General features: G+C 39.1%; 4 protein-coding genes, 1 long non-coding RNA gene and 1 pseudogene across 7 annotated transcripts in view; 2 read left to right on the top strand and 4 right to left on the bottom strand.

Annotated features, from left to right (window-relative positions):
• Positions 1 to 2406: 2406 nt before the first annotated feature.
• On the bottom strand, positions 2407 to 5507 carry LOC121951845 (uncharacterized; annotated as a pseudogene). The gene is made up of 2 exons (XR_015778205.1): positions 4910 to 5507; positions 2407 to 3366 (listed from the first exon to the last, which is right to left on the bottom strand). The product of XR_015778205.1 is annotated as an uncharacterized LOC121951845 (transcript).
• A 559-nt stretch (positions 5508 to 6066) lies between these two features.
• LOC148188035 (uncharacterized) lies at positions 6067 to 13372 on the top strand. Its single transcript, XR_015778247.1, has 5 exons — positions 6067 to 8822; positions 9012 to 9081; positions 11318 to 11495; positions 11916 to 12184; positions 13237 to 13372. It is a non-coding gene; the product is annotated as an uncharacterized LOC148188035 (long non-coding RNA).
• On the bottom strand, positions 11789 to 17563 carry LOC148188034 (uncharacterized). The gene is made up of 2 exons (XM_088086073.1): positions 16505 to 17563; positions 11789 to 14897 (listed from the first exon to the last, which is right to left on the bottom strand). Exons 1-2 carry the CDS (start codon positions 17026 to 17028, stop codon positions 14375 to 14377), a joined length of 1047 nt encoding a protein of 348 aa, XP_087942199.1. The 5' UTR covers positions 17029 to 17563; the 3' UTR covers positions 11789 to 14374.
• The window catches only part of LOC121951074 (cysteine-rich secretory protein LCCL domain-containing 1), a 32700-nt gene continuing 21467 nt past the window's right edge, over positions 13463 to 24695 (top strand). For both annotated transcript variants that reach the window (XM_088086072.1, XM_088086071.1), the window contains exon 1: positions 13463 to 13714. The gene's annotated coding sequence lies outside the window, so the exon portion shown is untranslated. The remainder of the gene's footprint in view (positions 13715 to 24695) is intronic.
• LOC121951075 (uncharacterized) lies at positions 17710 to 20033 on the bottom strand. The gene is made up of 2 exons (XM_042497271.2): positions 19472 to 20033; positions 17710 to 19343 (listed from the first exon to the last, which is right to left on the bottom strand). Exons 1-2 carry the CDS (start codon positions 19930 to 19932, stop codon positions 18827 to 18829), a joined length of 978 nt encoding a protein of 325 aa, XP_042353205.2. The 5' UTR covers positions 19933 to 20033; the 3' UTR covers positions 17710 to 18826.
• LOC121951076 (uncharacterized) lies at positions 22453 to 23958 on the bottom strand. Its single transcript, XM_042497272.2, has 2 exons — positions 23406 to 23958; positions 22453 to 23289 (listed from the first exon to the last, which is right to left on the bottom strand). The coding sequence occupies exons 1-2, from the start codon at positions 23864 to 23866 to the stop codon at positions 22815 to 22817; spliced, it is 936 nt and encodes a 311-aa protein (XP_042353206.2). The 5' UTR covers positions 23867 to 23958; the 3' UTR covers positions 22453 to 22814.

The following is a 24695-nucleotide window of genomic DNA, read 5'->3' as shown; positions in this document are numbered from 1 at the left end:
TAGAGAGAACTGGATAGGGGAGAGAGGGGTAACATGAGCCAGTGAGTAAGTTGACCCAACCGTCTTTCTTTCTTGGCAACTGTGGAAGGAAGTGATAATAATTACGAATTTAAACAAATATGTGAAATTTAATCATTTAATTGATAGGCTAAATGCTGTCAAAATATATGCAATATGTTGCTGTGAGCTTTGACTGAGGATAATACGCATTTGGTGTTGTTTGAAATAAGCAAAGTTTTTATGTTTTTTTCAATAATAATTAATCAATAATTAATTTTTACTGATTACCAATTATGGAAAGTATTTACAATTTGCAACCCTACTCTGAACCAAATCTTACATAGTGGCCAAGAGTGGAATTACACTGTCTGGGTCCGTCACATGATGCCCACAGGCCCAGAAAGACTCATGCCATTATCTAGATTTAAGTCATCCAGTTCTGTAACATTTGGAAAGTTTTGGGGTTCGTTCCAATTAAATCAGAAGTTGGAGGTTGGAAGTGGGAGTGACATTGACCATGTTCTAGCAGCACAAGTGGGAATGCCCTGGATGTTCGCATTAAAATCACCACGGGTAAGTCATTGTTAGCAAATAAAACCAGGGTTAGCCATTGTTAACAATACCAGTTAAAATAACAACAATATTTTTAACATCGTAATAACATGTCTAACAATAGAAGATGACCAGTACCATGTGTACAGCTGAATTAATGTGATACAAATAATACAGTGGGGCTCAAAATGTTGTATTATCAGAGTGTTTATCACTGTTCACATGCTGAGCAGCCATGATGAATGTTGATTTCAGGGTTGGTGAGGTTTCTCCGAGTTTCCAAATGGGAGGTCCAACCTCATGGGCGTTTCAGTTGTAAATTCCCACTAGGAACTCAGATATTGCTACTTCCCAGTTCAACTGGAGCGCACAATAAGAGCTGCACAATTACATTGTTTAGACAGCCATTCAAGTTAGCAAAGTGCTAAACTGGAAGTTAGTCACTCTGCGAGTGGAAGTAACCTGCTCAGGCACTCTTGGATGCCACTGTAAGTCTAGTGCGCAACCCTCATGGGCCCATAGATCTTAGATATTAGATCCATAGATATTCTATAGCCAAAAAAAAAAGGGTTTTTTTGTTGTTGTTTTTTTTTTTTGCTTCATAGGCAAATGACATTCATGGCTGTGATGAAGCTAAGCCCATGGGTTTATTATGAGTATATTTTTTAGGGATGTCAGCATTAACAAGTTAATTGTGATGCAATTAGGGTCCATACATAATTTGTAATCATGTTTTTTTTTTATCATGTTAATCATCGCCCAACTTTCCTTTTGTTAACAGGTTGCACCGGGCTGAGTTTTAAAGCTGATGATACTGTACTGGTATCTTGACCTGAGGAATCCAGTCAATCCATCCATGTCATGCTAGCTTCTCAGGGAGGGAGCTAAATAAGTAAGGCTAAATTTTTGAGTCGCCCCTTTCAGACAAGCCTATGCTGGACCCATACAGTTTTGGGCAAAAAACAATTTGCAAAAAACATTGCAGTTTTTTGCATTCAGTATAAACATGTTATTTTTTTGTCTATTTTATTTGAATATTTCTGTATATTTGGGCCCCACAAACAGTCTTAAAATTGCTACAACCTATGAGCTGAGCACGGAGGTGCAGCTAATCAGACTGATGGCAGCACGCAGCTGCAGCACAAAAGCCAGCAAAGCACTGTTTTGGAGTACCTGAATCACCACAGACCTTAAGATGAAATTAAATCAAAGAAGTGGACTATATGTTTTTTCTTTTTAAGTTAACTCTTTCAAAAACACGGGAAGAAGGCAATGAGGGACCTAACAAGAAATGGTCCAAAATTGGGGGTGGCACGGTGGCTTTGTGGTTAGCACTGTTGCCTCACAGCAAGAGGGTCCCTGGTTCGAGAGACCCAAATTTGGAACGGGGTTCGGTCCGGGCGGGGGCTCTTCTGTGCAGAGTTTGCATGTTCTCCCCGTGTCTGCATGGGTTCTCTCCGGGGTCTCCGGCTTCTTCCCACAGTCCAAAGACATGCAGGTTGATTGGTGACTCTAAATTGCCCTTAGGTGTGACTGTGAGTGTGACTGGTTGTTTGTCTGTATGTGTCGGCCCTGCGATAGTCTGGCGACCTGTCCAGGGTGTACCCCGCCTTTCGCTCCAGCCCCCCCGCGACCCTTACGAGGACAAGCGGTTCCAGAAAATGAAATGGCCCAAAACTGGCAAGAAATTAGTAAAAACATCACAAGAAAATTACTTGTAAATAAGCAAAAAATAAATGAATAAAACGAAAGAAAGAAAAAAAGAAGAAAAAAATACGTTAAGAAAGAGCTCAATTAAAAAACAAGAAAAAAACCTGTTACATAATTTTAAGTATATAATTATAATAATGACAGTTCTGGATAGTGTTCAGATTTATTTAAATGAATTATGTTTAAACATTTTTAAAATAAAAAAAATAGAAATCAAAAATAGAGTTACATTATTATTTACTTTATGAACAGCCATGACTCATGAAAGTATATAATTATTTACACATTTAATATCATGTTAGCCATACAGTATATGAAACAGATATGAAACATGAAAACTTGCAGAGTAACATAAGTTCAAACACAAAATGTGATTCAAAAGCATTTTCAAGCAAATTGGGGAAAAAAACTTCATCTGACAACATTAAAACTACGTATATGATTGATCACATTCTGACTCCTTTGTGTCATGTCTCCTGGTGATCCATGAATTATGTCCATTCACATTTTATCAATAGCTAATCTGGCTCTATGTATTCCACCAGTCGTGTTCTACTTCATGTATCTGATCTTGAATTTTAGTACTCTTTTACTAATACTTTTCTTTTCAGTTGTATTGGAAAATTGTACAGTGAGCTACTCTACCCATTTCCTGAGTGCAGATCAAAATCTTCCCTTTCAGCAATCAAAGAATCAGTACTCCTACCTCCAGCTGCATGTAAGGGTAGGAACATGGCATCTATCAATTCAAGCCCTGCAACATAAACCAGCCATGATTTTGGTGAATATCCGCTTTTGGGCTTGCATCTGTCAAAAGCTTCTCGAGTGTGGATGACAGATTTTTGCAATTTAGCCAAAAAATCATTGTCAGCTGTCTCTGGGTCACAATTAAGATTGAGGACAATACGAATTTCTCTTGTTTCAGAGCTAAAGTACCTATTAGCTGTAGTGTTTTTGATGCGGTGGAGGTGAAGCTTCAAGCAGCCTGCAAAAAATTTCCCCAGATTCACATTGAGTGCTGTTGTGTCTTCCATCATCAGTAACGTCTTGTTTTCTCCCAATTTGTCCAAAGATCGGTCATCAGTTTTCAGTTGCTTGAGGTACCTTGGTGAAAAAAAATACAATAAAACTGCACAATCGGACACAGAGAACATACATTCAGTACTGACAAACTGATTTTATGGAACACATGTAAATCAATAAATGGACGTGGACCGTGCCTTTCTATTCTACTTAAAGTGCTTTTACACTACAGAGCCACATTGACCCGTTCACACACACATTCACACACTGGTGGCCAGGGCTACTGTAAACCGTGCGTGATACTCAGTTTAACATTTGTACACAATCACACACCGATGGGCAATTTGTGGTTTGTTATCTTATCCAAGGATACATCGGTAATGTGGCCTGGAAGAGCCAGGAATGCATCAATGCATTGATCTTTTGATAAGTAGACAATCCGCTCTACTGAGCCGAAGCCACCCCATTAATACCAGCCTGTCTTGATTCCGAAGTTGTCAGATACTACCACTTTGACAGTGCTATCTGCATGAGATCATGACACCAAAAGCCACCTTTCATGTCTGCATGGATATGCTGCTGGACAGCATCAGGTGAGAATGCGGCTGGACAGTACTGGCCGCGGTGTTATTATATGCTGGCCGACAGCACCTACTGTGTCTGCATGATACACAGATGGGTGGCGTCACTTGTCAACGTGGCCGGACGGAACCTGTCGAGTGCAGGGCAGGACAACGCCAGGTTGAAACTGGTAACTAGTAATGATGTAATATAAAGAAAGCTAGGATGCCTACCCAGCTAGCAATTTTTGTTCTAAAAATGTTCTGAGAAGGGTACAATGTAACCAATGTAATGTTTTAGCTACATTTTCACTGGCAAGTTATCTTTATGTTCCCAGAATGTTCTTCTAAAAGTTCAGGCAACATTCTCTATGAACATACAAAAATTCTTTGATATTTTTTTTACTGTTAATATATCACATTACATTTTAATCTAAAAAAGATCTGTAATCTTAGTCCTCAATAACATTTTCTGAATGTAGCTTTGAAAATGTTCTTCCTTTGTTCTCATGTAACATTGTGGGAACATCTTATAAAAGAACATTCTTTGATCTGTCACCTCTTAACATCACCTAAACATCCTCGGAATTTTGCAGTTGTCACGTCGTTCTTGGAACATTAGATTAAAATGTTTTCTTTAAAACATTGTTGCAACTTGTAGATAACGTTAGCCAATGTTGTGGGAACGTTCCCTACTACCTGGGTATAGAATAGATGGGAGGGGCAGTGTATGGGTCCAACAAACCCTGGAGTTTCATGCAGGAGTCCGGTGTTCGCTTCCCATCTGAACATGATGTATATTTCCAACACCTTACCATGTGCTGTCTTTACCTAATCCTTACCATCTGTGGTGGCATGTATTATTTTTGACGTCCCAGCATTGGTTGCCATGTGCTTGTGATCATGGAGGCAGCATCCCAGGAAACAGCAGACGCAGTATGATACTGCACCTAGAGTGTAATATGTCGACGCGAAAGTCCACTGCATAGTGGCAATATGTGACGACTTGGAATGAGAATGTGTTGGAGCAACAGCCACCTGTAAATACATATTACAGTACCTACCTCCCTGTCTCTTTTCTCATCCTGGTGGGGTTGTTTGCAATGTAGGGTACCAGTCTCAGGTACTCGCTGACTGTGTAGACATGCGGTGGGTAGTACCCTCTCATGTTTTGGACAAATAAACCTGGAATAGGCCCCGAGTCTGGCACCCACTCTCCCCTGGCCCGCCTAGCAAGAGTGTCAAACAGCACAGCCAGAGACAGGGCCACTACCCCCACGCCACCAAGAGTGACCCTGCCCTCCCTGCCAAAAGTGGTCTTCAGGTCCAGGGTGAAGTCCTCCAGCTGCTTGGGGGTGAGGGAGGACTGCACTGCTGTGTAGTGGTTCCTCAGGAGAAGAGAATAGTTGACGGACAGCATGTTGAGGAGAAGAGGACTGGGGTTGTAGTTTGGGAAAAGACAGATGTCTCGAGCAACAGAGGCCAGGTGGGCTGCGTCCTCAGCAGGACACTGCATGTTCCCCATTTTGATCTGAAATTTGTCAGAAATTTGACTCTTAAAAAATCGTAGTAAAAAAGTTCAAACTGCACAGCACTGCTTGGTCTGTGTGTTTGGAAAACTGTCCCTGGAAATCCCAAATAAAGTCATGTTGGGAGCATTATGTAAAATCTGTCATTAATTATTCACTTGATACATGACTGTGATACATGACTGTGTCTTGCACCACTGTTTGATCTGGAAGTCATCCTGCCAAAACACACTGACATGCACATTGATTTTTTTTTTTGAACGTTATGAGAGAGAGGGACAATCGGAGGATAAAACTGTGTGTGTGTGTGTGTGTGTGTGTGTGTGTGTGTGTGTGTCTGTGTGTGTGTGTGTGTGTATGTGTGTGTGCGCATGTGTGGTGGGGGGTGAGGTTGGGGGGTTGCTGTTGCAAGCCAACTTTAAACTTAGATGGTCTAAAAATCAAAGGCTGTACAGTCAATTTCTGCCCCCAAAATGGTTCCCCTATAACTTAGATTCAAACAAAACATAGAAAAGGTATTCTGAGAGCAAATTCTAACTGATACTCTTTGTCTAGATATAGAAATACATGTACGTAGTATCAGTTTGGTATCAGTTAGAAATTGCCCTCCAAACAATATGGTAATATTTTCTGAAATAAATCTGTAATCTTGCTCCACTGATGTCTGCCACTGAATAAGTTTGCAAAGTGAGTGAGCAACAACAAGTGTCTAGCAGCACAGTGCATGAAAAATCAAACAAGGTGCCACAATACTGCACGTAATAAATTTATAACTCAAGGTAACAGTCTACATTTGGAGTTTAACTGTGGACTTTCTTTCCTGTTTGTTAGTGTATGCATGTGTGTGTGCCAAAAGGAAATTGCAATCCCTCAAGCCATGGGCACTAAGTTGATCAAAAAAGTCAACTCATTAGAGAGAGTAAGCTTAAGAAATTTTACCACCATCCACTGTTTAACTGCAGCATGGTAATATGTATTACCGTAATATTAATAACATGGATTCATTCCAACCATATTCCACTTGAAATATCAATTGTCTTGATTTTACTCAATTCCTCTTTTCAATTCTTTAGAATTAGTTTCAGTGGCCACTTGTTGGGCAATGATAGTTTGACAACAACTACAGTGTAATGAATTTTAACTTTACTTTTATTTTTTAAAGCATTTTTTCATCTGTATTTGGACAGTTGACCAATGAACTACACTGCTGATTTTTTAAGTGCATCACCCTTCAGGTCAAAATCTTCTCTTTGAGCTGTCAGAAATTCTCTCTCTCCACTCTCCCCTGGCCCGCCTAGCAAGAGTGTCAAACAGCACAGCCAGAGACAGGGCCACTACCCCCACACCGCTGAGAGTGACCCTGACCTCCCTGTCAAAAGTGGTCCTCAGGTCCTGGGTGAAGTCCTCCAGCTGCTTGGGGGTCAGGGAGGACTTCACTGCTGTGTAGTGGTTCCTCAGGTGAGAGGAAGAGTTGATGGACAGCATCTCAGCGAAAAGAAGACTGGGGTTGAAATTTGGAAAGGGCAGATGTCCAGAACAACAGAGGTCAGAGAGCTGTGTCCTCAGCAGGACACTGCATGTTCCCCATCTAGTTGTGAATTTGTCAGATGATGGAGATTTGATTGAAAACAGTCTCTGTAAAAAGATTGGAACCAGACAACAGTACCTGTCTGTGTCTGACAGGCTGTCTCTGGACATCAGTTATAAAGTCAGAGTGGGATCATGACGTCAAATCTGTAATTACACTGGCCCACATCCTTTAATGCAATTTAAAGATGACAGGGTTTATCTTTGGTGTTGATCTTATTCAGGTGCATATCACATTGTTGAAAATAAATGTGTCCAGTGTGCATGCAAATGTATGATTTGGTGGACTAGATGGCAAAAAGGAAGGAACTGTGTTAAAAAAGGCTGCCAGTTGTGGCATCTGGCAACATGTGGCAAGTTTGACCAACAACATCAAACTCACAGGTGGACTGGGAGAGAGTGCCAAGGAAAAGAGTCATGGGATAAGAGTTGTCGTAATTCTCTCAACATCTGCCCCCATAAAACAGACACTGTGCCAGTTATAACAGAAATTTAAATCACATGAATAAATTAATGTATTTTACACTTTTTTTTTCAATCACACTCTAAATCCTAATCTCCAACTAGGTAGACTGTCCTCAATCAGCCGTTTTACTCTCAAACTTCAAAAACAGCTGATGAAGAACATCAGTGCAGCTCCAGCATTCAGCTGCTTGTGATGAGTACAGCCATGTAAAGGGCATTAAACAAAACTCTGAATAAAACAAAAAGATTTGTTTGTTTTTTTTTAAAAAAATGTAGTTATATAATTACAAAAATGCTACAAAACATGGTCTTGTTAAATAGAAATGCAAAGATTAAGTACCAGATATTCACTAGTATCCCACTGCTACCATCCTGAAGTGCAACATATTAATGAGTGCTTATGTGGACCTGTTAGTCACATTGATAAGTTTATTTAGACTGAATTGGATTTATTACCTCCATTGTGAGGCTGAAATTTTGTGCTTTCCTCTTTGTTTCCAAGGGGAAAAAATGACCACTCTTACTTTCCACTGACCATACACTAAAGAAAGCCTACAGATCATATTATATTCATACATTAAATTCATATATTTAAATTCAACATACTGGAGCCTTAACTCTTTGAAACCTGTAAATTGGTTTGATTCCTTCCAAAAACAACTGAGCATATGAGCAATGAGCATAGCCCTAAAATGAGCAACAAATTAATTACAAAACTATATCTATAATCTTTATAATTACAATTTAAAATTATGTACTTTTTCCAGGAAATTTCCTTTCCCTTTTTTTCCCCCAGATCATTATTTTATTTCTTTTCCTTTTTTATTTATTTTCCCCACAAATTTCAGGTATTATTCTTGTACTTTTCCACCCCACCAATTTCTTACAGTTATTTATTTATTTGTTTTTTTAACATTTTTTAATTTATTAATTTATTTTGGCATTTCCTGTTTTGTTGCTCATTTCCTACTTCCTGTGTTTTTAAAAGAAATCAAGTAAATTTGCTCAGTTTTCAAAGTGTAAATCAGTGTTTATTTTCCAATTTTTATGCTTATTTTGTGTTGTGCAATTCCCTTCTTTAAAGCTCTTTGCACTGCATTTCTTTATGAAAGGTACCCATGTGCTTATTTTGAAAAGGTATCCTTACTTCCTGAATGTGGTTTACTTCCTGTTGCAGCAAGCTTTAAATTTAAAGCCACCAATGGAAGAATGTTTAAAATATTTTTCATTGTTTTATTGGCTAGAGTTTTAGTCCCCCCTCCTTGTGCAGCAATTGAAACACCTCAGTGTCCCGGATGTAGTTTTCCTGGGAAATTTAAATCCCAGCACATGTCAAAAAGTGTCCAGCTGAGTCTGAATGAGTCCAAATCCACTCAGAGGCAGAGGAATGACCACTGTGAGTCTGAATTATCTTTCTAAGCAGCTTCTCTCGGCACTGAAAGTTAAAGGAAGGGAAAGTTTTGTTAAAGAGGAGCTTCACACACCTGTTAGGTGAAGCCCAGAGAGGAGGGTGGTTGTTACGTGTTTCCAACCAGTGGCAGAGCGGGAACTAAACTGAAGTTTAATGCTGACAATATTTTCTCAGTGAAGAAAATGCTGAGCTGGAACTTGCGTCTCAAGATGGAGGACTTTAACAAACAGAGGTCGTCATTAAGGTCAGTATGTGGATATTTATCAAGTGATGACAAACAGTGAACAGCAGTCACCCTGGGGTGTTCCTGTATCATCCGTTCACTCATTATTTAATTCCTAATGGAAAACCTAAAAAAACAGTGAGAATAATAATAATCGATCGCGTGCCTCCTACTTCTACCTTTGAAGAATATTAAAAAATGATTACAGCACAAAGCAACACTATTGCTTCAGTTAAAACAAAAGCTGACAGAAAATGATGCATTGTGAATGCACAAGTTAATGTGGGCTATCTATTTAGGTTGTTATGTCAATCTGTTATTTCTAAAGTGACAGCCTCTCAATCTGCAGCTCTTAAACTTAAAACTTAATACAGTGGATTTAAATGTGTTTAACATAATGTTTGTGTGTTTCTGTAAGCATGAACGTTGTCCTTATGACAAAATGTGTACATCTTTCTGTGTGTGCCTGCTCTGCTATCTGTATCCAGGTCTGTGCACTAAGTGCATACTCAGTCATGAGTTATCGCAGGTTTGAATAATATCTGTGATATTATTAATACCAACTAGGGGTGTCAAGGTTTACAATTTTTTCTACACGTGTAAACGGGACTTCTAACCGACGTGTACCCGGTTACACGATTTATGATCTTTTTCTATCGCAGTTGCGCTATATAACCACTAGATGGTTCTGTCTCCATTCAAATACCTCCTAATCTCATTAAATCAAAGCCATTCCAGTAGTTAGTTATCGGACAAATACGTTTATTCAGCGAACAGAACTTAAAAAGTAGGCAATCCATCTCACCATTTAAGGCTTAGACCTACTTATGACAGAAAGTAAAATGAGTTGAAAATAAAATCATCAATTTTGACAGACAAGAAAACGTACAAGTGAAAGCTGGAAAAGGTTTAACCTTCTTTTTTAATCATTGTTTTAACTATTGCTCACTTTTGTACAATATATTTTTTTAAACTTAAAGTGCAAACTGCATCCCTCTCTTGCAACGGGAGCTGCGTCTGAATTTTAATATCCGTCTCATGGTGAAAGTAATCTGGAATTGGCGAGAGAAAGCAACTCAAAAAGAAGCCAAAGTAAGCTGAAGTGAGAGGAAAAAACTTCACCTCTATATCCACAAAGTTAAAAAAGTAGAGGGGGACTCTCACAATTATTCACTAAAATTGGCGAGAGAAAAAAAAAATCAGGTCGGAAAATGCCGACAGAACACCAACCAACAATATAATGTACAACAACACGCAACAGCAACAGCTAGCCTGTCCACACCGGCAGCAGCACTCTCTCCCTCCAACTTGTTCGGGTGTTTCCATCGCAGGTGGTTTCGCATGGATCCCGTGCTGTTGTTGTAAGCCAGCTTTGCCTGACATAGCCTGCACTCAACACTATTTCCACTGGCAGTTTGTTGGAAAAACTGCCACACGGTGCTCCGCTTGTTCATCGCTTGTTGCTTGTTGTCCATGCGGCCCCGAGTCAACTTGAAGTGACGCGACACTGGCTGTGGCTGCGTTTTTTTTTTTTTTTATATCAACGTAACATTGCCACCTGTGCATCTATTATGTATGCGGATAACTGCATTAGTGGGAACATTTAAGTGTATAGTTAGTTAATGTTATTATCTTAAGCTTTCAGGCAACATTATCACCCCTAAAAATAGTATTGGTGAGAAATGAACGAGGAGGAGGAGAGGAAAAAATGACGTGTAAACGGTTATTGATTTTTCTGAACGGTTATGATTTGTTATCCGTGTACCCGTTTACACGTGTAGATGTTGACATCCCTAATACCAACACACTAATCTATCAGCTGCCATACAACAGCAGTGTAAAAACAGACTTCAGCAAATCAGACCCAAGCATATCCCAAACATAAGAAGTGGTAACAGTATGGTATGATTTGAAGGAATTATATTGCATTTAATGTGAAATTGACATCATCCTGATTTAAAAATACATAGTGACCTTCTGTTAATGAATAATTTGATCTGTTGTTTTAAAGAAGCTTCTTTAAGTGCCACTGGGGACAAATTGAATTACTGAAGGGGGGCCGGCAAATAGTTCTTTTTTTTTTCTTTTCAAAAATTACAATATGTCTAAAAAGTATCAAACAGAGCAAAGATTTTAAAGAGACAAATTTATTGTAAATCTGTGTCAGATAATGAATTTCAGTTTCTTTGTTAATGCAGTTTGTATGTGTCGCATGGTGTCATGAGTTTACAGGCGGTTTCTCCTCCCATCCGAACAGTCTGGCAGCACCTTGTCTCAGACTGAGTTTTTGCTCTTCATATTGACGCTTCTGGGTTTGAAATTGTGAGGATGTAATGGCTGACAGCCAGACGAACGCAGACACCGGCAGCCTTTGTCACTGCCCATAACCGCTGGCGAAACTTGTTTCTGACCTCATCTGGGTGTGACTTTATCAGGTGAGCAGCCTGAAAGGTAACACTACACACCCTTGATGAGAAATCTCTGCTGTCATTTGTGATCTTTTGGGGCCATATAATATGACAGCAGCGATTAAGTCTTTCAGCACTGGTATTTCTGGTTTCTGAATTGAGTCATTGTTTAGTATGTGTGTCTTTTTTGTCCACAATGGCCCTTGTCATGTTAAAGTTATTCAGATCTATTCATGACCAGGAAACAAGTGCGATTTTGCTCTCGATTTGAGCAAAAATATCTTGTCTTTGTATTATAATGAACTGAATATTCGTCAAAATGTATTTTAAATTGATGTTTTTATTTATGTTTTACACAGCACACCCAACTTTTTTGGATTTGGGGTTGAGCATTTGTGTCACATTTGTCCTTCAGTTGTCAAAACTACCAGATATTTTTTTTCACAGGAAGCCACAATGACGGCAGTGGACCTTTTGAACACACGGGAGGATCTGACAGAAGATGATGTAAGACTTTGAAGTAGTATCTGCAGCAGTGAGACATCCTGGAAGGCTTCCAAGCCATCAAAGTGTACAAGCTGAAGGAAGCAAAGAGGCTCAGGTGGAGAACACCTTTGAACTTCATGAAGCTCTGAAGATGACCGAGAAGATTTCCAAGAAGACCAACAGGAATGATCTGGTGCAGCGTCCATCAGACACCAGCTCATGACCACAAGGTCAGTCACACTCTTTAAATTTGTATTTTCAGGCATAAAGAGTGAGATGACATTAACAACAAAATGCAACTCTGTCCAGAAGCTCATTATATTCACCAAAGAAAAACAATTGGAGGCCCGATCTCATAATTATGAGAAAAGGTTCAGGTTATCAATCATCAAAGGCATGATGATGCTCCCTGTTTTCTTTTATTTCCCCCTTTGTTTGAGAAACTTATATTAATGGGAGTAATGTGAATGATATTTAATGCCATTGGTTATTCATCAATAAATTGTCTTGTGACATAGTGCGGTCATGCATATGAGGTTTTTGGTGTTGATGGGCCTGAAATAAAGCAGTAGTATCCTGACCAATCAGGACTATGTAAGCTAGCAGAAGGATTTAACGGGGATCCAGTGCAGAGACGCTAAAAAAGAAATACAATCTTTCCTTAGTTGGCGTTAGTACACGTGGCGCAACATTCTAAATCAAGCCTATTGGAGCAGTCTGGTAATAAAGAACTGCAATTGTCCAGCCTAGAATTAATAAATGTGTGGACTAGTTTATCCACATATTTTTGAGACAGCATCCCAGTCTTTAAGATGTCTTTCAACAAACCATCAAACAGGCTCAAAAAATCATCTCAGATACAACCCCATGATCTTCACTCCGAATATCAGCTCCTCCCCACAGGCAGATGGTACAGACTCCCCCTAAGTAGGCACAACCAGTTCAAAAATTGCTTTGTCCCACTGTCCATTAAAGCCCTCAGGGCCGCCTCTATGTATAGTTGTATTTCTTTCTTGCTGTTTAGCAAAGTATTGTGTAACACATGCATTATTTCATGATGGGCATGTGTGGTTGAAGCATGAATGTATTTGCTGTTTTTAATTGTAGTATTTTTACTGAGTGTGTATTGTTGTTTTTGTTGTTTTTTTATAATGTAGACATTAAAGTCCAAGGCAAATTTCCCACTGGGACAATAAAGTCTATCTAATCTAATCTAATTTTACTGATGCTCCTAAGACAAGAGGCATCCTCACAAATATTTTTTTCTCTTTATGTCACCCAGATGTGATCATTCCAGTACTGGAGCCATGACACATCTCATACTACCAACAAACGCTTCAATCACACTTCCAGTACAAAGTTTTGAGTGTGCACAGGAGGGGTGGACACCAAAGGATGAGCAGGCCCTGGATGATACCTAAACAGAGCTGTGTCATAGCTGGGGTCGACGCACACATCAACACACAGCATGAGGTCATGCAGATTGAGACAAAGGGGTAGCCAGCAGATACAGGGAAACCAATTAATTTCTGTGACATATTTGACCGTCCTTCTGGAAGATTTAAACTCATAACAACAGTGCTGACCAATGGAATTGCAAGAACTAGAGAAACATTTCATGCATGCAAGTTTGTGTTGGACTGGGCTGAAGTAAGAGCTGGACCTGGAGCTGCACTGAGTGACAACGAATTGCAGGATTCAGGGGTGATGATGCGTTCTTCTGAGCTGGCGAGTCCACACTGTCAACTTGAAACTATTAGGTAAGGATTCAGCTTCTGTTTAACATATAACTTTTGAAATATTGCTTGACCTACAAGTAATCGTCTCATAACAAATACAACCGAAATCTGTTGGATTGAACAGTGTAGATTGCACTCGCAAAACTGCTGTACCATTTTGTGCAAGCTTTGGGGACTGAGTTTCTTTGAAATATTTTAAATTTCATTATAATTCTGCAGCAAAGGCACAATTCAACAATCATTAAATCAGTGTCTCCCATAGAATTAGACATAGAATCAGGGACATTTTTCCCAGCAGATATAAAAGTGGATTTGCTGACACGTGTTGACTTGTTGCTGTATTGATGTTTGTGCATACTGCCCTCCAGAATAGCTGATTATTTTTTATCTTTTAATTTTCTTAAAACAAGTCTGCAAGTATAGACTGCAGAACCTACATCTCTGTGTTTTTTCACATTCTGGTGGGGTTGTTTGCAGTGTGGAAGTAGTAGGAAGTGACCTCAATTCAGAATGACTCCTGTTTCTGGAATCTTTGGACAACAACATTTTCTTCATGAATTTGAGGTAACAGGGCATGACTGAATGATTTGCAAATGATCATTTTGTGGGTTAATTATTGGATTTAAATTTTTGTTTTATTCTTCATCTGCATTTGGCTAGTTGGCCAGTGAACTTCTCTGCCTATTTTCTGAGTGCATTGGCCTTGAGATCAAAATCTTCTCTCTGAGCTGTCAGTAATTCAAGTTCCTTTAGAGTTTTAAACTCAAACACATCCTCGTTGACGACATCTAGCCAGGCTAGCCTGGCAATGACATGCAACCATGTCTTTGGTATGTTCCTGTTGAATGGCTGACATCGCCTAAAAGCTTCTTGTGTGTCAGTTGTTTTGTTGACTTCAGCCAAAAAAACTTTGCTGGCTGCATCTGGGTCACAGTTAAGGTTGAAGATAACAGTGTTTTCAGGGGCGGGGGTGCGTCTCTTCCTTGTTCCGTGGTCAGAAGCTGCATCAAATACAGTTGCAGTGTTTTTAACAGACTTGACTATATCATCCACAGCTGTAGAGTTGGCAATACGCAGTAAGTGAATGCGCAAACTGTTTTGAAATAAATTCCCAAACTTCATGTTGACCCCCATGATTGCGTCTTTGCTCAGGTATGGGTTGTCTTTCACGGTTTGTTTGTCAATCATGAGTTGCTTGAAGTACCTTTGTAAGAAAAGCGCACACACGTAAAAAGACATTTTAAAATGCACAAACAAAATGTTGTACATGCATATAGTTGTAGCAAACAAATTTGTTCATCACATGTTCACATACATTTGACATGTACACAGCACATCAGGGGCCGATTTAGAAGGTAGATTTATTAGTCATTTTTAAACAAAGTTTTAAAAGTAAACATATTAACAAAGCTTCCTAGTGCAAAGAGCAATTCCTGGTGACAAAATTCTAAGAAAATTCTTAGAATTGTGATGTTTTCTAAGAATTTCTCCCTAAAGTTAAGATTAGATCCTAGTGAAGATAAAACATGTTCATAAAGCATCTTAATTCTTAAGAGGGCTCATAAGGGGAAAAACTGTCAGGAGTAGAGAGGAAGAATTTTAACACTGGAAATAAAGTGATCACAAAACTAAGATAAATAGCAACAAAAAAATACAACAGTACAGCAGTGTGATCACACATACAGCACTTTCACAATTTCATATTGTCACGCAGTTCATTTCATTTCCACAGGGTGTCCACACTTTGCAGACTAACAATACGGCATATCTATGACAACCAATCACATATGTTAAAAAAAAGAAGTTTCTGTCCCTTCCTTGCTCAGAGACCTTTCCTAAAGCACTCCTAAGCTAGAAGTCGTCGCTAACAGTTTTTTTGCTACGTTTGGAGATCTCTGAGAGTATTTTTAGAATGTTTGTGACTACAACCCCAGAGATGTAGCATTTTATCCGCAATTCAGCTATGTGGGAAAAATCAATTCAAATGGCTGGATATTGGAGATTCTTACACTGTATTTTTGAACAAGTATCTGTAAAAGTTTTTTGGATGTGCATGCCCTTGACCTTGCTTGTTTCTGCACACTGAAGAGTCTCACAACATTGTTTATCACTGCTTCTCTACACAGCAAGCATTTTAGTTTTTAGTCATTCCTCTCATTTATAATAATCACAGCTATCTACGCAGGCCATGTAACTGCTTGCATCTCATGTGGATAGTGGAGACTCAGTGCATATTTTTAACCTTTGGCTTAAAAAATTTCAGCTTTGGGCCTGAAATTTTCCTAGCAAAGAGTCCTTAGTCATGATTTAGGAAAATTATCTCACTGTGCTGTAACATTTTTCTGGTTGCTAAATATTTTAGTGTTTAGATCACTTTATTTCTGGTGTTCTGTTCGTTATTGAATTTTGTAGGAAATGGGAAGCATACCAAGTAAGATTAACCACAAACATTATCCCTCTACCATCCTCTGTAGCATTTCATTAACTCACTGTCATCCAGCATTTGCAGAATATTTCTCCTTTCTCTGCAGTTCTGCCATTTTCTCCTCTAGTTAAGAAACTCCTCTTGAAAGTTTTTCGACCTTAGAAGTTCTCTTGGGCTATGATGCTTTGCGATTAACTTTTATCTTTACCAGGACCTAGACTTAACTTTGAACTTTTTTTAAAATGTCAAACTTCTAAGAATTTTCTTAGAATTTCGTCACTAGGAGCACTGTAATAGGAAGCTTTTTAGATTCGGCCCGGGGTATATATTCTCTTCTGTGTTACACACATAAATACACTAAATACTGTGTGGATTGCAGTGCCTACCTTTCTGTCTCTTTTCTCATCCTGGTGGGGTTGTTTGCAATGTAGGGTACCAGTCTCAGGAACTCACTGACTGTGTAGACATGTGGTGGGTAGTATCCTCTCAGGTCTTTTGCAAATAAACCTGGAATAGGCCCTGAGTGTGGCACCCACTCTCCCCTGACCTTTTTAGCAAGAGTGTCAAACAGCACAGCCAGAGACAGGGCCACTACCCCCACGCCACCAAGAGTGACCCTGCCCTCCCTGCCAAAAGTGGTCCTCAGTTCCTGGGTGAAGTCCTGCAGCTGCTTGGGGGTGAGGGAGGACTGCACTGCTGTGTAGTGGTTCCTCAGGTGAAAGGAAGAATTTAAGGACAGCATGTCAGCCAAAAGAGGACTGGCGTTGTAGCTTGGGAAAGGACAGATGTGTCGAGCAACAGTGGCAAGGAGGGCTGCGTCCTCAGCAGGACACTGCATGTTCCCCATCTTGAAAAATTCAACCAGACAGCAGTACCTGTGTGTGTCTGACAGGCTGTCTCTGGACATCATGTACAATTCAGAGAGGGATCATGACGTTAGACGTTCTTCAATTAATCATTGTTTATCCGCTTCCTCTAATATGGGACTCTCTGTGCCTGTCTATTGCGCTCATGTTTGATCAGTTCCTCATCTTGCAAAAGCACACTGACATGTACACTGACACACTGACTACCTGGCTGAAAGTTTTAAAAAAAGAGGAAAAAATAAACAGCAGACAGACAAAGTAGGATTAGATTACCAACAGGACATGTGACAGATAAGGAGTGCATAAGGAGTAAACCTTGAATCAGGATCATTTGTGTATTGAACCTACTTTAGTTTAGTTTATGACTAAATACTTGCAAATATCATATTTAAGGCAAACTCAGCTGTACTTTATTTTGATAATTAGCAAATGTTAGCAACAGTATCATGCTAAATTAAGGCTCTGAATATAGTAAACATTGGTAAACAAGTTCTTCCGTACTTAGGAAAAAAAGTTCTGTATGTACAGTATGTGTGTGTATGTATGCATATTCCATTGTGCAAGTGTGAGGAGTATTTTAAGGGCTTTAAAGTCTTTGCCAGATGATCCATTATTGGACCTGGAAAAGAAACGGAATATGGAAAGAGACGTCGGCTTACAAAAAGTTCACAACCAAAAAGGGAACACAATCTTATGGTCTAAGAAGAAATTGACAGATAAGCATATTTATTATTTATAAGCATATTTATTCACACACAGGTTCCAGTAAATCGTGTTTTTTACTTGACCTTTATTATTTCAGTTGTCTGTGCATGGCTCAACTTTCTGACCAATATTTGCTCAGAAGGTGCAAAGGTGCAGCGACTACATGCACAACCTTGTTGACAGTGACACTTACCTAACAGTGATAGATGCATGTGACTGAGCCTAACAAACATAATTTACTTTTAGAATAACTTGGGCAGTAAGTTGCAAAAGATCAAAACAACAAGGTTCTCAGAAAGTCTCACAAGCAGGAATACAGGGTTACAAAAATGTTCAGTATCAGACAGCTATTCAGCCAGCTACTTTGTCTTCTTGGTAATTCTAGCTTTGTGTCCTCAAACCTTTTGTTAATAACCAAAATTGCTTTTTTCAAACCCTATACAGCTTGAGTTAACCATTATCTGGATTTGTTTTCTCATTTAGTTTTGTTCACCTTAGTTCCTTTTGTTACAACTGTGAGCACTTTTTAAACTCACCCATAAAATGATCATACTGTATTTAAATCAATTTGTCATGCCTTTTTAGCTTGAATTCAGCTGGAAAACATTGTTTTCCTGGCATGCCTATATGAAAATTATTGAGTTACTGATTTAGGACTGCGTTGCACAACAGTAAAATTATATCAATACATCCATTCACAAACTCTCACACAACTCACGCAGTATTACATTTTTTGCTGAAAATACACTTTAGTATTGAATTTTGGCTTTGGAGAGTGTATGGATAAGCTTCATTTTCAGTTCAATTTTAAATGGTGAGGTTTTAGCAGAAATGCATGTGTCTAGGAAGCACTGAGCATACAACTGGATAAATGAGTTCATAAAGAGGTATTTTGAAGCAGACACACACACACACAACTTCAATTCATCATGAATTTTCTCTGTTTTTGGATTCGTTGGAAAACAACGCTATCTTCATGAATTCCAGGTAACACTACGTGACGGGGTTACAAATGGTCATTTTGTGGGTGAACTATTCCTTTAATGTTGTTTTTAATTTTTCTCTAGTATAGACTATACACTACTATTGTGTAATGAATTTTACCTTGGACATGCATTTGGACAGTTGACCAATGACCTACTCTGCCCATTTTCTAAGTGCATAGGCCTTCAGGTCAAAATCCTCTCTCTGAGCTGTAAGTAATTCAGCTTGGTTTTTGAAGTCAAAGATGGGGTCATTGATGACATCTAGCCAGGCTAGCCTGGCAATAAAATGTAAAAATGTCTTTGGTATGTTCCTGTTGAATGGCTGACACAGTCTAAAAGCCTCTTGTGTGTCGGTTGTTTTGTTCACTTCAGCCAAAAAAGCTTTGCTGGCTGCCTCTGGATCGCAGTTGAGGTTGAAGATAACAGTGTTTTCAGGGGCGGGGATGCGTCTCTTTCTGGTTTTGCTGACATGAGCTGCATCAACTCCAGTCTCATGTTTTCTTACAGACTTGATTATAGCATCCACAACTGTAGAGTTGGCAATACGCAATAGGTGAATACGCAAACTGTTTTGAAATAAAGTCCCAAACGTCAAGTTGACCCCAGTGATGGCATCATTGCCCTGGTTCTGGTTGGATCGTTCATCAATCATTAGTTGCTTGAGGTACCTTGGTAAGAAAAACACAGATAGACATTTTAAAGTGCTCAAACTGAATATAATATTGTTTTTTGCTGATTGCATACTCTTCTGTGTTACACCTGGAAATATAGTAACTGTGTAGACTGCAGTGCCTACCTCTCTGTCTCCTCTCTCATCCTGGTGGGGTTGTTTGCTATGTAGGGTAGCAGTCTTAGGAACTCGCTGACTGTGTAGACATGCGGTGGGTAGTGCCCTCTCAAGTCTTTGGCAAATAAACCTGGAATAGGCCCTGAGTGTGGCACCCACTCTCCCCTGACTTGTCTTCCAAGAGTATCAAATAGCACAGCCAGGGACAGGGCCACTACCCCCACCCCGCCGAGGTTGACCCTGCCCTTCCTGCCAAAAGTGGTCCTCAGGTCCTGAGTAAAGTCCTCCAGCTGTTTGGGGGTCAGGGAGGACTGCACTTCCACGTAGTAGTTCCTCAGATGAAGGGAAGAATTGGCTGACAGCATGTTTAGGAGAAGAGGACTGGGGTTGTAGTCTGGGAAAGGACAGATGTCTCGAGCAACAGAGGCCAGAAGGGCTGCATCCTCGGCAGGACACTGCATGTTCCCCATCTTGATATGAATTTGTCAGTTGATGGAAGTCTCACTGAGAACAGTCTCTGGACAAAGAATTGAATCAGACAGCAGTACCTGTGTGAGTCTGACAGTCTGCCCCTGAACATTGTAAGTCAGAGAGGGATCATGACGTCAAATCTGTAATTAATTATTATTTAGCTGATTCCTGCAAAATGGGACTCTCTGTGCCTTTCTCTTGTACCTATGTTTGATCAGTTGCTCATTTTGCCAAAGTACACTGACATGCACATCAACCGAACTGACTATCTGGCTAAAGTTAAAGAAAAATAAACAAAAAATAACCTTCCAGCAGATTGACACATTATGCAAGAGATCACCAGCGGGACATATGTCAGATAAGGTGTGTAGATAGTAAACATTGGATTGTGAGTCATTTGTATATTTGACCACTATGACTCAATTCTTTCAAAATCACATTCCCATCAACCTCAACTGTACTTTGAGTTCACTGCTAATTAGCAAATGTTAACGTTACGCAACGTTAATATGCTAAAATAAGATCTTAATCATAGTCTAAGTCTATAGTGTATAGAAGCTACTATCTGTTTTCCAAAGATGTTCCAAATAATCTTTTTTACTTAACTTTTTCATTTCCATTTACTGTGCAAGTTGCAATTTTTTGCCTTCTCATCAGGACCACTTTCACTAGCTTTGCTGTCTGACCAGTGTTTGCTGGAAAATAGTAAAGATGTAGCAACTGTATGCACAATCTTGTTGTAACTAATGCTTGCCCAACAGTGATAGAATAACTTCAAAAGACTTTTTTTTATTCCTACCCCCATGTATTTATAAATTGATATCCAATTTGTACATACAATCCAATACCATGTTAATATAGAAAGATATCCATATTTATACAAAAAAAAAAAGACGGCTGACACTCCCCGACTTACCCCCAGCTATGTTTAAGGGAAGTTAAAATATTTGAGAGATGGGCATTGACATCTTGCTGTCATTGGGAGACAGAGTCTGTGCAGTACCAATATCCGCAAATAGGGAGTTCCTGCCATGATACCCGTCCGACCAGTCACAAGCAGCTCCATTTAATGCAACAGCATAGAATGTCTGTCACAGCTATCATGGCGGAAAATCCCCTTTCTGTAGAATCAAATCAAATCAATCGAATCTTTGGGAAAAAATTTATTTGGCACATGCTTTTAGATTTTAGACTTTAGATCAATTTTATTGTCATTCAGACTATACACAACAGTGCACATTAGAATGGAATTTTTAGTTTGGCCCATTCATTAACAAGGAGGTGGCAAGCTTTATGAACTATACTGCAGTCAGACACCAGGGGGCGATCGAGATTGAAGTTACACTTTGGGGGAACTTTCATGTTGTCCATACAGTCTATGGTTCATTTCATCAATAACTAAACTGTCCTTATGTTTTACACCAGTTTCCAGTTTATAAAGGGGACAGTGGGGATGGTTAAAACGGGGACAGTTAGGACAATGCCTTTATAGCAAGTTAGAAAAAAAAACATGCCTATGCCATTTACCAAGCTCATATCCAGCCACACCCTACTGACTTTCAACCTCGAAGTAGAGATTCTCTGACATTCTTCACATTTTTTTTTGTCACAGATTTATACCATGTTTGTAAATTTTTTAATGTTTTATTTTCTTATACCATCATTTTTTTAAGTTATACCACATACCAATATACTGTATATGGTTGAAAAGCAGGGTTTTTTTGGGCATTTTCTGGACTATCAGTCAATATTATGCTGCTAAAATATTTTTTTAACTTCAAATTTTTGTATTTCTTTATATTTAAGTCGACCGAATTTTAGAAGACAAGTGGATGTAAGTTTGTAATTATTCAAATTCTTATCTCACATTTAGTCAACTTGAAAAAATTGAGGCAGCCTGTAAGTTAACTTCTTAAAGTTGAAACAAAATGTTATTTTTTACAGTGTTGCTAGCTGTCTGTATTTTGTTGTTAGCTGGCACAGGAGTCTTATGTGTGTCTGATCTCCAGAGGGCAGTTTGAACAGTTACCTGGGGGTGGTTCACAGTAGAGTCATAACTTGTTAAAAATCAACAACGAGCAGACAAAAACAAGAAAAGGCGTTGTCTTATTGAATACTTTAACTTGGTTTAACCTGTAGCCCATGTTATGCTTTATGTCATGTTCAGTGTGAGATTTACACTGCTAAGATAGATTAATTTGTTAATAAAATCTCTTCAATGAAGTTGCTTTAGGTTATAACCCATGGACTCTGTTTCAGGTGCTGCTAAACTGAATTCACAGGCCATGTAAAGAAATGCATAGACATAATACAGACCTGCATATCAAACACAAATCAGTTAAAAAAACAACAACAATAAATAAGAGTTAACCTATTTAGTATTTTTTTATAGTGTAACAGGAAAGCTAGTAATATGCAACCTACTACATTTCAGAAGTAACCTTCCCAACACTGGCTACATGTAGCCCACCTATTGAGCCTATAGGTGCCACTGATATGAAGAGTTTGAAGAAAGACAATTTTCATATCCCAGTATTTATTGATACATGTTACAATTTTAGAAATTGTTTCTTTTTCTTAAGAAAATGTGTTAACAAATGACTTTGTTAGTAACAATTGTTCAAATTTAGACTGCATTTTTCCCATTGAAATTATAATAATTTTTATTTTTTTTAAAGCCCAGAACAAGGTGTCCTAACTAACTGCATCCACTGTCCCAATTGTGGTGGATTTTGGGAAAATGTACTCCTTGTACAATATTTAAAAGTATTCCCTTTTCTGTTCAAATAGTCTGTGAATGTGTCAATAAAAAAAAAAAAAAGTTTCCCAACCGACACTGCCCCATTTCTTTTCAGCTGTATGTGGAAAATTGGGCAGTGAACTACTCAACCCATTTTCTGAATGCGTGGGCCTTCAGATCAAAATCTCCTCTTTGTGCAATTAATAAGTCGTCATGTTTATCAATTTCATACATGGGCATATACAGGGCATCAAGCCATACTAGATGGGCAAAATGCTGTAGCCATGTAGTTGGTATATCACCTTTTGGCTTGCATCTTTTAAAAGCTTCTTGGGTATGATTGTCAGATTTTTGTACTTCAGCCAAAAATTCTTTGTCAGCAGCCTCTGGGTCACAGTTTAAATGAAACACCATATCAGCTGGTGGAGTTCTCTCGCTGAGTAAATACTCATTGTCCGTAATGTTTTTGATGCGGAGCAGGTGAAACTTCAAACTGACTGCAAAAGCACGTCCCAGAAACACATTGAGTGCTGTGATGTCTTCATTCAGCAGTAACTTGTGGTTTTCTCCCAATTTGTCCAAAGATTTGTCTTCAGTTACCAGCTGCTTGAGGTACCTTGGTGAGATAAACAGACAATAAAACCACACAATGTGACACAGAGTACGTAAATTCAATACTGACAAACCGATCTTATAGAGTACAGGTACATAAATACTTATTACAGAACCTACCACTCTGTCTGCTCTATCATCCTGGTGGGGTTGTTTGCAATGTAGGGTACCAGTCTCAGGTACTCGCTGGCCGTATAGACATGTGGTGGGTAGTATCCTCTTGGGTTTTTGACAAATAAACCTGGAATAGGCCCCAATTCTGGCACCCACTCTCCCCTGACCTTATTAGCAAGAGTGTCAAACAGCACAGCCAGAGACAGGGCCACTACCCCCACGCCGCCGAGAGTGACCCTGCCCTCCCTGCCAAAAGTGGTCCTCAGGTCCTGGGTGAAATCCTCCAGCTGCGTTGGTGTAAGGGAGGACTGCACTGCTGTGTAGTGGTTCCTCAGGTGAAGGGACGAGTTGACCAACAGCATGTCAGCGAAAAGAGTACTGGGGTTATAGTTTGGGAAAGGACAGATGTCTCGAGCAACAGAGGCCACATGGGCTGCGTCCTCAGCACGCCAGTGCACATTTCCCATCTTGGTTTGAATTTGTCGGTTGATGGAGATTTGACTGAGAGCAACCTCTGTGAAAAAGATTCAACCACACAACAGTGCCTGTGTGTATCTGACAGTCTGCCACTGAACATTACTTTTAAATTCAGAGAAGGATCATGACGTCAAATCTGTAATTAATTATTATTTAGCTGTGTCCTGCAGTATGCGACTCTCTGTTCTGTACTTATCTCTTGCACTCATGTTTGATTAGTTACTCATCTTGCCAAAGCATACTGACATGCATGTTGACACAATGACTACCTGACTGAAAGTGACAAGAAAACAAATGAACTACCATAAGACAAGGTTTACAAGCGCACACATATGAGATAAAGTGCACAAATAGCAATGGTTTTCAAGACATGCTCAAAATGTGATTAATCCAAAAATAGAAAACTTCAGACATGCAAAAACATGCAGTACAATAGTCTGTATGTGTATCACAGAGATAGTACACAACTTAACAAGAGTTAAGTTGTGTACTATCTGTGTTTTATTAACTTAATTTCCCCCCGTCATTTACTTTATTCAGTTATTTTATTTGTTTATTTGTGTCATTTTTTACTTTAAATGTGATAGGTGATATAGTAATAAGCGCCGTCTTTGACAGTTTATCACAGTATAAGTGATATATACGGTCTTTGGCTAATCTGTGTGATCACCAGCGCCAAATAATACAACACACAATGTTAACAACTACCTGGCAAAATAAGAAAAGAAAAGTCACATCAAGAAGCTCAAGTGTCAGATATTTTTGTTAGTAGATGATAGACACCAAAACAGAGCTGAAGGGGGAGTTAATGTGTAACCT

The sequence above is a fragment of the Plectropomus leopardus genome, chromosome 12 (assembly GCF_026936395.1).
Source record: "Plectropomus leopardus strain MGB_pleo_1.0 chromosome 12, ASM2693639v1, whole genome shotgun sequence".
In the NCBI taxonomy this organism is placed as follows: Eukaryota; Metazoa; Chordata; class Actinopteri; order Perciformes; family Serranidae; genus Plectropomus; species Plectropomus leopardus.
Note: the sequence above shows the minus strand (reverse complement) of the source record. Positions and strands in the feature narration are given on the sequence as shown.